Consider the following 12,114-nt stretch of genomic DNA (forward strand, 5'->3'; position numbering starts at 1 on the left):
TCTGTCTTTATGTGTATTAAGACCAGTTTAATATGAATGTCTAATTAACACTTTGGAGAAAAAGAAGTATTTGCTAAGAGAGGGATAATCTTAACAGACTTGCCTGCACAAACAGTGCTTCCCACATGCACTTTTTTTTTTTTTTTAATAAAGAAGTTTTTTTCCCTAGTTCCTCACCCAAACATATGGACCTTTTGCTTTTGAGTGCGTAGTGGGCAAGGTTAGGCTGACTTTGCTCCTCAGGGCCACCAGTGCCTTTCATGTGCCAGTTGTGCCTGCTTCTGACAGAGGAGGCCAGGAGCATTCGTGCCTGGGGTCCTGTGTGATGCCTCCCCACAGCGCTATCTTACCCGTCCCTGCAAGGAAGACACTCAAATTCAAGCTGCCATCTTCTTCACAAGGGGTATTACCTCGTTCAGTGGTTTGGTCACTCTGAACTTCAGGCGGACGAAGTGTTATGGGTGAATGGGAGAGGCTTTGCTGGCTGCTGATCTTCATTGCTGCAGTCCTTCCACTGCTGCAGTATTTTCTAAACATTTTATGTGTTTATCCCATAAGCTGAAAATAAGAAGTTCCCCTTCATGGGCAAAGCCAACCATGAAAAAGCATAACGGGGGGATGAGGGAAGAGGGAAGGGTGGCCCCATCGAGGACTGCGCTGGCACCATGAAGGAGTGGCAGCTGGAGGATTAGCCCTTTCTCTCATGGCTGAAGCGAAACGTTCCATAAACCACTGACACCAGCCCACCAGCCCCAGTATGAGCACAGCCGCACCGGCCTCTGTATAAGCCGAACCAGAGCTACATTAATAATTTCCGCCCCCCCCAGCCCTCTGTTTCTTGATGCATTGAAACGTGCACGTGCCTGTGAAACACCTCCGCACCGCAACATGGCCGTAGTGCCGTTTGCAGGTTCTGCCTGCTCTGCCTGTGTAAGCTGTGCCTCTCGGAGCCTCTGGAGAGGGGCACGGCAGCGCAGATGGGTATCCCCAGCGGGAGGGGACGGTACCCAGGCAGTCGCGGTGTGCGGAGACGGTGCCAGTTGGGAAAGGCTGTAGAGCAACTTTTCACCTGTTCTTCGTGTTTGTAGAAATTCATGGCGCTTTGCGGGGACTGATCTGGAGCTGCAGGGCCTGTGCAGGCTGCTACCTTATGCAGGGTGAAACTCTGCGTGTTTTACTCCTGGGAATAGCCCCAAGGTAAAGATAAACAGCTGCTTTGCTGAGGTGAGTAACATAAGCAGTGTTTGTCCCTGAATCACCGACTAGACTACTAAACCGCTAATTTTGCCTGTTCTCACTCCTTACTGACATCCATCAACGAGACCTTGAGTACCACTTGCTCCGTCTGTCTCTGAGCTGGGGTCCTCCAGCAAACCTCTCAAGGAAGCAACTGAAAGAGAAGAGCAGAAGGAAGGTGCTGGGCACCCCTCTGGCCAGGAGAGAGGGGTGTGCGAAAGAGAGGAGAGGACCTCCAGGCTGCGAGCACTCTGCATTTCAAGCCTTCTGAACGTCTCCACCAGGTCCTCTGGGATGCGGCCGAGTTGTTCACAACCCCAGTGTGACCGGGCGGATGGTCTCCCCGAACTCACTTGGTTCAAGTCTTCCAGGCAGTGCTTATCCATCATGAAGAAGCAAGAAAGGGCAAGTATATACAAGACAATAGTTGACCTAGGGGTTTGCCATCCTGTCTATGCTTCTAATAAGCTGTACCTGAAAAGCATGGATTCAGCGTTTGATGTTCATTGAGGAGCTAACATGGCCTACAATCACATAAGCACAGTATTCATTCGTATACATAGAGACATATAGCTATCCAGCTGCGTATCGTTCATGCTGGTGCTTTCCAGCAAGGGGATATGGCACACGCAGGAAGATATCAGTACTTCACCGTTTTTATACCAGTAGTTTCAAATTTCTATTTCAGCTGACGCAGAGAGAGAGAGAGAGTCAAAGAGACTGATCAACAGGCAGGAAAAAAAAAATCTATAAAATCTTGCTTTGCAGTTCATCTGAAAAAGAAAATGTGTAGTGTGTAAACCTTGTTTCTCATCAGGCTGATTTGCATTCATATATCGAGTTCTGATTCTCCTGTCCCTCGCACTTTTATTTCCCCTAACATCACTTAGCTCTGACATAAGCCAATGTAAGAAAGGTCAGACCAATGTTTTTCGTCTGTAGCAAGAGAGGACACGTGTACCCTACCTATACTAACAAGTCTGAGCCACTGGAGAACATATTTATAAATGTATTTATAAAGATAAAGCTGTCTCCGAACTCTCCATTCATTGCACTATTGTCAAACCTAACAAGCTAAGACGATTGAAATCTGCCGGCATGGGAAAGCAGGGAGACCTAACACTGTTGCAGTGACCTGCACATGGATGCTGCTGCGCTTGCCAGGACTGGGTTGCTGACCCTTTGCTTTGTGAGTGACCCCCTTGACTGCGAACTGGCACCCGGAGCTCCGTGTCAGCCTGCAGTCAAAGGAGGCTTCTCGCGAGCTACCATGGGACATCCGAGTCTCTGAGCAGGGAGTACCTGTGCAACTGGATACTTAAAAGCCGAACAGCTTGAATCCTTTCACTGCTCACTGCCCAACTCTTATTACCCAGCATCTAATATGGTTGGACGGATGTCCCTCCCAATGTGTTGGTCATGGGAGAAGATGCTATACAGGCTTTGGATTAAAAGTCAGCTAAAGCTGGAAGGTCATGGGGAATAGCAGGGCCTCAGGGTGGGCCCCTGTGAATGTTTCCACTGGCAGGAGTATGCTGTCTATCTCATATTCACCACCTTCAACCTTGCGGAGGTTCACCTGAGAGGCAGGGTAGGCCCAGCCCAGACCTAGCTGTAGATGTCTGGAACTGGCCTGGGGTCTGCTCTAGTGTTTCTCTGGGGTGAAAACCAACAGTTTGGCTCAGCGCCATGGTCTTCAGCCTCAAGAGTCTGGCCTCAGAGCTGGATCAGCCTTTCCAGCATTTCAGGAACTCGCAAGCTTTGATGTTCTGTATCAGACCACCTGCACTTACCCTATCTTTGGCCTGAGCTTTCAAGAAGAAAGAGGTTCAGACAGGGACCGTGGTGTTTGGCTTTGCATTGCGCTGTCAGACAAGAATATCCTGCCATTATATGGAATCACTGAAAACTTAAATAGCATCCCTAAAACCTTCCTCCCCTCCCAAAGCTTCGTGCTGCTCCTAGCATCTTAATAAGTAGCTACAGACTCCCACAGCAGAACTTGCAGGATGGAGTGGTCTTGGCAGAGTAGCTGTAAAGGGCATTGTGTTTAATAAAAGGGCTAAACTTTACAGTGGCCTTCCCTATGTCTTGAAGTGAGATTTGGTCTTTGGATGTTAAGTGCTGGGCCGATGAGCGCAGAAAATACGAATTGGCTCCCTGTGTCCCTCTGGCAGTGAGCAGGCAGGCCCTTTCCTCCTGCCCTGGGGCACTGGGGGCAGATTCCCTGCAGATTCCTAGCGTCCTGAGGAGGGAGGCATGATTGGCAGCGGTGCTGGGTCCCTGCAGGGGCAGTCCCCACGGCTCAGCACCGCTGAGAATCAGGCCAGGGGGTCCCGGCAAGGGCAGGGGCAGGGGGAGCGAGGCAGAGGGGGGAGAGGAGCAGCGGTGCTTGCTGATGCTCAAACGCAGGTCTTCTGATGGAGGGACCTGCCGCGGGGGGAGGCCTCTCAGCCCCCACAAGTCAAACTGCACAGAGTTACAGTTAATCATCGTCATCGTCGTCGTCATCATCATCGTCGTTGTCATCGTCGTCGTCATCATCGTCATCGTCATCATCATCGTCATCATCGTCATCATCGTCATCATCTTCAGTATTTATCTTCCCAGAAAGCACGTCCTCTATCCAGTCCTCCAGCTCCTCAGCCGTGGGCAGGTCATCATCATCTCTGATCTCCATCCAGATGCTGTCAGCCTGTGGGGACAGGTGATAGGGGATTAGCCTCCCTCAGAGACACAGGGGAGAGATCAGGTTCACTGCTGTTGTGGGGGCAAGGGCTGGACCACAGGTGGGATGCAGGAGTGGTGGTGGCGGCATTAGCTCCCTCTCTGCCACAGCCTGTGTCTCTTTGCCCGCATGTTGGGATTACCACTTCCCCCTGAAGCGCTGTTGCTTCTGACTAGGGGTGGTGGGCCTGGTCACTGGGTTTACATGAGTGTGCGGTACGGTTTGCATTGGGTTAGATGCATGCCCGCTGCCCTTTCTTCTCCTGCAGAGCCTACACCTGGGAGCAAGAGCATTGTTCTCACCCTGTCTGGCCAGTTCTGTAGACTCCAAGTCTACGTAAAGAAAGCATAAATAGACCTATGCCATCTCCCCCTGCGTTGCTGCAGTTCACAGGACAGCACTGTGTTTCCCTCCTTCCTTCCAGAGCCCTTCTGGGACCATTTCGTTTGAGCCTTTACATCATGCTTCAGCTGAAGAATGGTGAAAAATACCCATGCCCTGGACTACAGGTGCCCCCTGCTCTTTCTCTCCAGCTGTCTGCATTATTTCCATGAACTGGAAGGGATGGGGGAACTCTTTAGACAGAAGATGCTGTCTAAATTGCAGCTATTAGCCAGGGACACAAAGCATAGTTTAAATGGTCTCTGAGACCTGGAAACGAAAGGTTTTCTCCAAGCTTTGCTAAAGGTTCCTTGGGTAAATGCCTGGGTAAGCCCCTTTACCATCTTCCGTTTGTGAAATAGGATCAGCCTATTTCGCAGAGGTGCTGTGAGGTTATCTCATTCAGCGTTTGATGTTGCAGAATGAAGTGCTTTTTATACGTCAGAAGATAACTACTGGCTTTTGCAAATGTGCCCCGCTTCTTTCCCTGCCTGTGGTACCTAATTCTCTTTGTTGTATGGCTTGCTAGAAAGCCAGACAAGTTTCTGCTCAGGGAAAGCTGTTTCTCCCTATATATTTTCCTCCTAAACCACCAAAACTGTGATAACAAAGAGCCACGGAGAGGCACACAGCTCTTGCTTCATGCAAATGATCTGGCCCCCGACCTCAGGACTGTTCGTGGGGCAAAAAGTGACACCTTTAAATAAGGGGAAGAGGAACGGGCCCATTGCACCTAGAGAAGATGCTGTGCGGATGAAGCAGCAATATTTTGCAGCTTGTCACGGCCCTAGTCCTGGGCTACTACGATGTGACGGGGCAATGGGAGCTGATGGGAGCTCTGGTGTTTGTATGGGCAGGTTTTTAGAGAAGCGATGGGGTCACAGGGGTTACGTCCACCCAAGCCAACAGCAGTGTTTATTTTTACTCTGTTGTGTAAGCCCCACTTTGTACTTGTGTAACTTGGCTGAATGTGGTGATGTAACACTGAAATAATGAAATGAGCTCAGTGTTTGTTTTAGATATCACTCGCCAACCTAGAACTTTCTTAAATCTCTCTCTTGAGGAATAGAAAACAGACTTAAGAGGAATGAAATAAAAACTGCAAATGCTATAATCAACAACTTGAAACATTTACTATATCAAAGCTAGATAATGCATGAGTTTTTACTGGTCTCTGAGTGACTGCTGGATAATAAGGCATATGTTCCTTCTTTCCATATGATTCTCTTGACACTGACAATCCTGCTTCCATGAATTTCCGTTGATAGCTGGCTAATGCAGGTTTGACATGACTTAAGCATGGCCGACTGCAGTAAACATAATGAAGGGAGGTACTGCGAACCAGTAATAATGGCAAAAGACTGGAAGATCTGGGCTCTATTTCTGGCTTGTCTGTTCATTTCTCTCATTTCTCTTAGGTGACAGATGCTATCTTGGCCCTCTTCCTTTTTGTCTTTCCCTTAACAATTCTGCTAAGAAGCCTTAATGCACTGGGTCCTCACTCTATAGCTGTCTGTCTCATGGTCTGGTGGATGCTGCTGTATTACAAGTACAGCTCACATCCAGCCAGAGCCGCATCTACTCCATAACTCCCAAGCCAGCCTCTGCGCTTCCTTCTCATTCCCCTCAATGGGACAGGCAAGATCTGGGGCATTTGCTTTCTTCATAACACCATCTCTTTGCCTTCCCTAACACACCTCATGGTCTTGCAGCATTTGTTATAACAGGAGACACAATCATCTAGCACTCCCTTACTGTCCCTCTTTTTCTGGGGAGGTAGAGGAGAGAGGACATGGGAGCCACGAGCAAAGTCGGTGGTGGAGCCAGGACCAGTGCCCAGCCCCTGATAGTTGTCCCAACTCTTAAGTCCCTCTCTGCTCTCTTCTAATGAAACATCAGGTTCCCATACAGCTGAAATTTCAAACACTTCTGCAGTGGAAAGATTTCTGCTTCCAGAGACACTTACATACCCACACGGGTTCATTTTAAAGAGATTAAAACACCCAGCACTTCACCATCAAAAATAAACTAAGGTAATAAGCGAGCCAGGCTGGAGCACTCCGCGTAACTTGCTCTCTGATCGTCTGGACTACTATTGTCAGAAAGAGGAAAAATGGTTTCTCTCTGCAGTCATGTCAGGGCTGTGATGCACATTACATTGCACTCAGCAGCTCGCCCCAAAACTCTGCGGGCAGGGGTCTGTTTGGTCCCCCTCCCACCTGCCTTAAAAGCTCACAGCACGCAAGCAACCTGACATCAGTCCCATGGCTTGCTGGCTTGAAGGCAACCATGGTGAAAACAGCAGCTGCCAGAAAGCAGGACTTGATGATCTTACAGGTCTTTTCCAGCCTTAATGATTCTATAAAGCTGGCCCAATAGCACAGCTGTGGATGCTGTGGGTACCACCACCACCACCACCGCCAAGCCCAAGCAGCACCTGCCCGCGCAGCCCTGTCTCTGCAGCGCTGCCGGCCACGGGATGGTGTGGGAACTCCTCACTGCCACTGGGCATGGGGCGGACACCTCTCCTCTTCCCACCCAAAGCCCTCCAGCACCACTGCCACGGCAGCAGCTGGGGAGGAGGAAGATCTATAGACAAACCCCACCATACCCTCTTTGCCCCAGCAGGATCCCTCCATTACCAATTTACGTCATGCTTTTGTTAAGGCTGTATATTTATCTGTATTTTTTTTCAAGCTGTGCAGTTTCTCACTGTTGTCTGTTGGGGATCATGTGCCCTCCTACACTCAAGCTGGGCCATTCTGCTTCTGCTGCAAAAACACCTGCATTTTTCTCCTCTCCTCCTCCCCTAATCAGGGCTTGCTTTATCCCCTACAGACATACTTTTCCCCCACAAGCCCACCCAGGTTCAGTCAGAGCAGGGCACAGTGGTGCATGCCATGGGTTGGGGTGGAAATGTGAGACCTTGGAAACAAAACCAGGCAAAGCCCTGAAGCTCAGACCACAGCGACTGGTCCTTTCCTCAGCAGATGTGGTTTGTGTGCGACTCGGCAGCAGAAACCTGCTCAGACCGAAGCCCTGAAGCCCGACATTGAAGGTGTTGTGAACCGAGCTGCGTGTGGAAATGGTGAGGTCTTTACACTTTTTTCCAGGAGAAAAAGCCTGGTCTAATTCCACTTCACAGCAGAAATCCCACGATTCCAGTGGACCTCAGATCTCGTCCTTTCTAGCACCCTAATCTTGGGATCGTTGGATTTTTTGGGTGTGTGCTACTCACATCTGTGACATTCACCACCCCGATCTGTGGTCTGAACAGGTCAATCTTGAAGGTCTTCTCCCAGTAGGTGATCAGCTGTAGGAGAGAAACAAAGCTCAGACAAGGGTGTTTGCAATACCCCGTTGTGTTAATTCAACCGGCTGGGCTGTGGTGTGGGGAGCGTGCACTGATGAGAGCACAGGAGAGGACAGACACCAAACGCAAGCTTGAGCTGCCACACGCAGCAAAGGAAAGGGCTGACTCTGGGGACGTTCCCAAGACACCACCTTCATGGGAGGCAGACCCAGACGAGCAGCCCTCAGGGATAGCTTGTGGTCTGGTTTAGCATCCTTCCCTGTCCCAAATTCCCTGGGGCAATTCCTGTGCTTGTGCTCACACACACAACCCCCCCCACCCATGAATTAAACCAAGGAAAGCAAGGAGCCCCTGCCACTCACCAGAGGAAAGTCGTCGGGGTCAATCCAGACAATGCTCAGATCGGGATTATCGGTGTTGTCCCTGGCAACCTGCTTCAGGATTTCCAGGAACTCAAAACCATCTGAAATTATACATGAACCACTGCAGCTCTCTCCTGCAAACACGCAGGCACTTTTTGCTTGTGGGGTTTTCAACTTCCCTCATCCTCCTATGCACACAGGAGTTGTTTATAGTTCTCATTAAAATGCAGTCTCCCAGCTCTTTCTTCTGATAATAAGGCTTTTAATTTCTAGCGTCCTCCCCGGGTATTGAAATTAGTTACACATGAATTAAGTCTCGTAATCCTTCCATGGAGTGGAACAATGTCACTATTTTCTTGTAGCGAGGGAGGAACTGAGTCCCCGAGAGGCCAAATCTTTTCGGCATGCTGATGGCGTTGAGAAGCACAGGCACCACGGCTTTTCAGGAGCTGATGCCCACGGTTTTCCCACATGCCCATCACACACCCAGCCCTCAGCACTCTCCCGCAGCCACACAGCAAGCTGGACACAGAGTTAGGGAGCAAATCCTGGCACTGGGGTGGAGGAGATGACCTTTTTTCCCAGCCATCCATCTATTTATATCCAGAATTTGAATCCATGTTAGCATACCTGCTAGCATAAATACCCAGAAGCACCCCAGCTCCCTGTCCTGGCAGGCTGGGGCTCCCCATCCTCGCCTGAGCATGGGGCTCCACAACAAAAGCAAAGCACATGAAACTACAATTTCTTGAGAGACGGAGAGTCATGCAAGGAGGAAAACAGCCTCCTACCTGGGTCATCTTCTTCAGCGAAGGCCACAATGTGGATTCCCTCCATGTCATCCTCCTGGAAACAACAAAACTGTTACTGATGGGCCAGGAGAGGGAGGACAGAGCCCAGGCACTCGCTGAAGATGACGAATGGTGGGATGCCTTCGAGCAAACAAGACAATTGCAAAGGGAGGCTTCACTGGAGCCCCACTGAGACACCAGAAATGGGACCTGAGGTGAGGCCGAACCGTGGAGGTATTAGGTGCAGAAGTGGGTAGTTTGGATAGCGCTGCCAAAATCCTTCAGCTAAAAATGAGGTGGGCACCACAATGGCAAAATCAAGGGAGGTTCTGATGGTGTGGGGCAAAACCTTGCCTTGCAGAGAAGGCCAAGGGCTCTCTAGCATGGGAATACAGGCTCACCCTCCGGACCCAAGGCCATCTACCCTCATAAATTTGCTGCCAGGGGATAGTTTGTGGGGAAACAAATATCTGACACCACGCTCAGACCCTGAACTTGCTCCTTCGGGTCCAGAAAAGGAGGTTTCCTTGCAATATGAGAAGTAAGGTGTCTCACTTGGGCACCTTTCAGGAGATGAAGGGTCTCTTGCTTTAGGTGGGGGTTTCCGTGAGCAGCGAGGGGAATTGAGTGAAAGGCTCATTTGGGGGCTTCAGTGAGTGGAGGGCAGAAATGACAGCCTGGTGCACTGCTTTTCTCCACGTGAGTAATGGGTAATGATATTGGCAAAGGCCAATAGATCCGCCGGCCGGTTCATCATCCGTCTGCTATGAATGTCATCTCTGAATTATCCCACGATCGGCTTTGCCTTCCTCGCCCGCTGCCAGTCCCTGTTTCCATTTCAATTGGTTTTAATGCAAGAAAAAATTCCCATCTAAATGCTAATTTCTTTTCCCTTCTGAGCCCAGAGGTGACAAAGCCACCATCAAAAGCTGAAAGGAAAAAAACCCCTGGAAGATTAAGTGGAAAACATTATCTTTAAAAACAATAGCGGATGCTGGGCCTTTGCTGGCGTCTTCAGGGAATACATTTTCACCAGAGCATTCTGGGCAGATTTACTTGAGATTCAGACCGCTTACAGCTGGCAAAATCTACACTGTTGCTTTTTCTACATATTTGCCAGCAGCATTGTCAGACAGCAGAGTAAAATACATATATATATATGAGATATTATTATACATATAGCTATATAATATACCCTATTCTGACCTCCAAGGCAGCAAACAAAACTAGAGCAACTCCAGTGAAGGCATGAAGGTGTTCTGACCAGGTGTGTCCTGTAGGTATGAGTCCCCTGCTCGTAGCAGAGGAAGCTCTGTATTCCCAGCTGCTGGTAAAGTGAACATCCCACTGCTAGCAATTCACACTTCCTAAGGTTATGTTAGAATATATTCAGTATGAAAGCAGAACCACTGCATGTGAAATCTGGGTCCCACTGAAGCTCCATGAAAAGCCTTCGAGGGACTTCAGTGGAGCTAGGAAGCTATCTTCTATACAGAATCTGTATTTCAAAACAAAATGAAAAGCTATCATGCCTAAGTGACTCATAACTCCTGGTTCAGTTTTATTACCTCTTGCCTTGTTGTATTAAAGACTCCCAAGGTTTTTGGTGCTTCGGAGTCCCACAGCGTTTCATGTTACACAGCCAAGCAAGGAGGAAACTGAATGCTGTTATGAATGTGCTGAGCTTTCTGGAGGAATGACTGCATCTTCCTTAGCGCCTGTAAAGCACCTGTTCAGCTTTGCTTTTCGGCATTCAGCTGGCGCTTGAAGGTCCCTGGCTGGTTATTAACACTGTACTCATTCACAACAAAGGGATAATTTGTTATACATGGTTTTTCTTTCATTTTCACCCTTCCCCTTTTCCCCCCGACTTGCAGAGCAGGAGAGTCCTCTGCGTGTGATCAGTGCCAAACCGCTGGTTAGTTTTTCACAATCACTGACTTGCAGCTTGCTCACCCTGTGAGAAGTATAATCAATGCACGATTTGCTCCATAATCTTTATAATTAACCTGCCCTCACTTGCGTTTTGAATTGTACAACTGCTGTGGTACAATCTCCATGAGATTCCTGACGGAAGGCTTCTCACCACGTTTGCTTACCCACGTCTCAAACATGTCCTCTGGGCGCAGCTTCCGCAAGGTGGCCCTGAAAGGAAGACAGAAACGCTCTTTGAGGATGCGTCCAGCACTGTCACACACGATGCTGCCAGCATCATGGAAACGGTCACTGTCGCACGTTTGGTTGGTGTCTGGAGTCAGCGCCGTCGGCCACCACGTTTTGAATGCAAGCACAGGGGCACTGTAGTTCAACTTACGGTTTTATTTATGGCGATAAAACCCTGCCCTTGCCCCCACTGGAGTAACTGCAGCTGCTGTTTGTGCTTGGGAAGATGAGATGCCTCTCTGTGCTGGGATATGCTGGGGAAATAGTCCCACACATGGCAGATTGTTCTGGTCATGCTGAGAGCACAAGATGACCCGTTCACTTGTGTATTGCAGTCCCTGGGACATTCCTACTGGGCTTTGTTCCCTTTTCCTCTGCTTTTACCCCAGGATAATTCCACCATGAAAACCCTTCCAAACTCTGCTGAAGCAAAGACTACTGAATAACCTCTGGCATGGAAATTTAGAATGTAAGAACCACCAGCAACAAAGTTTAAACCATGACTGGGCAAAGCAATTTTTTTTGAGAAGTAATTCACAAAGGACAAAAAAAAATAGAATAGTAAATGTTTTCAGACAGATCCGTGGCAGGAAGCCTGTCAGAGAGCCTGGCAGGCTGAGAGGTGATTGGGGTGTTAAAGGGGCACCCAAGGAACACAAGGCCAGAGCAGACAAGCACAAGTAATCCTTTGCACCTCTGCTCACTGTGGCATCAGGTGTTCGGGGAGGCTCCCACAGCAGAGCAGGTCTCCCTGGCTGACCAGCCCTGAGAGGTCTTGCAAAGAGAGGTGTTGGTCGATGAGGTCCTGGAACAGACTGGTAAAGGGAGTAGCAGCACGTTGCCAGGAGCACGTGGCATCAATGAGTCGAGTAACCTGTCACTTTGGTGTGCCTTGCTAGCAGAGCAGTGGAAACAAGGAGCATTTCTGGAGGTTTCCAAAGGACCTGAGGAGCTACAGATCTGGAAGGGCAACTTGCTTATGGGCAGCATGCTACCAGAAAAAGTAGTTAACAGACATTTGAAGGAATACAGCATGCCAGCACAAGAGAGGGATGGCCTTTAAGAGGAAAATCACGGCCATGGATCTGCTGGAGTTCCCAGAGCAAGTCAATGAGTAGGCAAAGGCATGCTGGTCAATGC

General features: G+C 49.3%; 1 protein-coding gene across 1 annotated transcript in view; it reads right to left on the reverse strand.

Moving 5' to 3' along the window:
• Positions 1-1,890: 1,890 nt before the first annotated feature.
• The window catches only part of CASQ2 (calsequestrin 2), a 35,584-nt gene continuing 25,360 nt past the window's right edge, over positions 1,891-12,114 (reverse strand). The window contains exons 7-11 of the mRNA XM_009941649.2: positions 10,911-10,956; positions 8,812-8,866; positions 8,021-8,121; positions 7,584-7,658; positions 1,891-3,931 (exon numbers count right to left, since the gene is read on the reverse strand). Coding sequence (XP_009939951.2) covers positions 3,722-3,931; positions 7,584-7,658; positions 8,021-8,121; positions 8,812-8,866; positions 10,911-10,956 — 487 coding nt within the window. The 3' untranslated portion in view covers positions 1,891-3,721. The remainder of the gene's footprint in view (positions 3,932-7,583; positions 7,659-8,020; positions 8,122-8,811; positions 8,867-10,910; positions 10,957-12,114) is intronic.

The sequence above is a fragment of the Opisthocomus hoazin genome, chromosome 1, assembly GCF_030867145.1.
Source record: "Opisthocomus hoazin isolate bOpiHoa1 chromosome 1, bOpiHoa1.hap1, whole genome shotgun sequence".
Classification (NCBI taxonomy): domain Eukaryota; kingdom Metazoa; phylum Chordata; class Aves; order Opisthocomiformes; family Opisthocomidae; genus Opisthocomus; species Opisthocomus hoazin.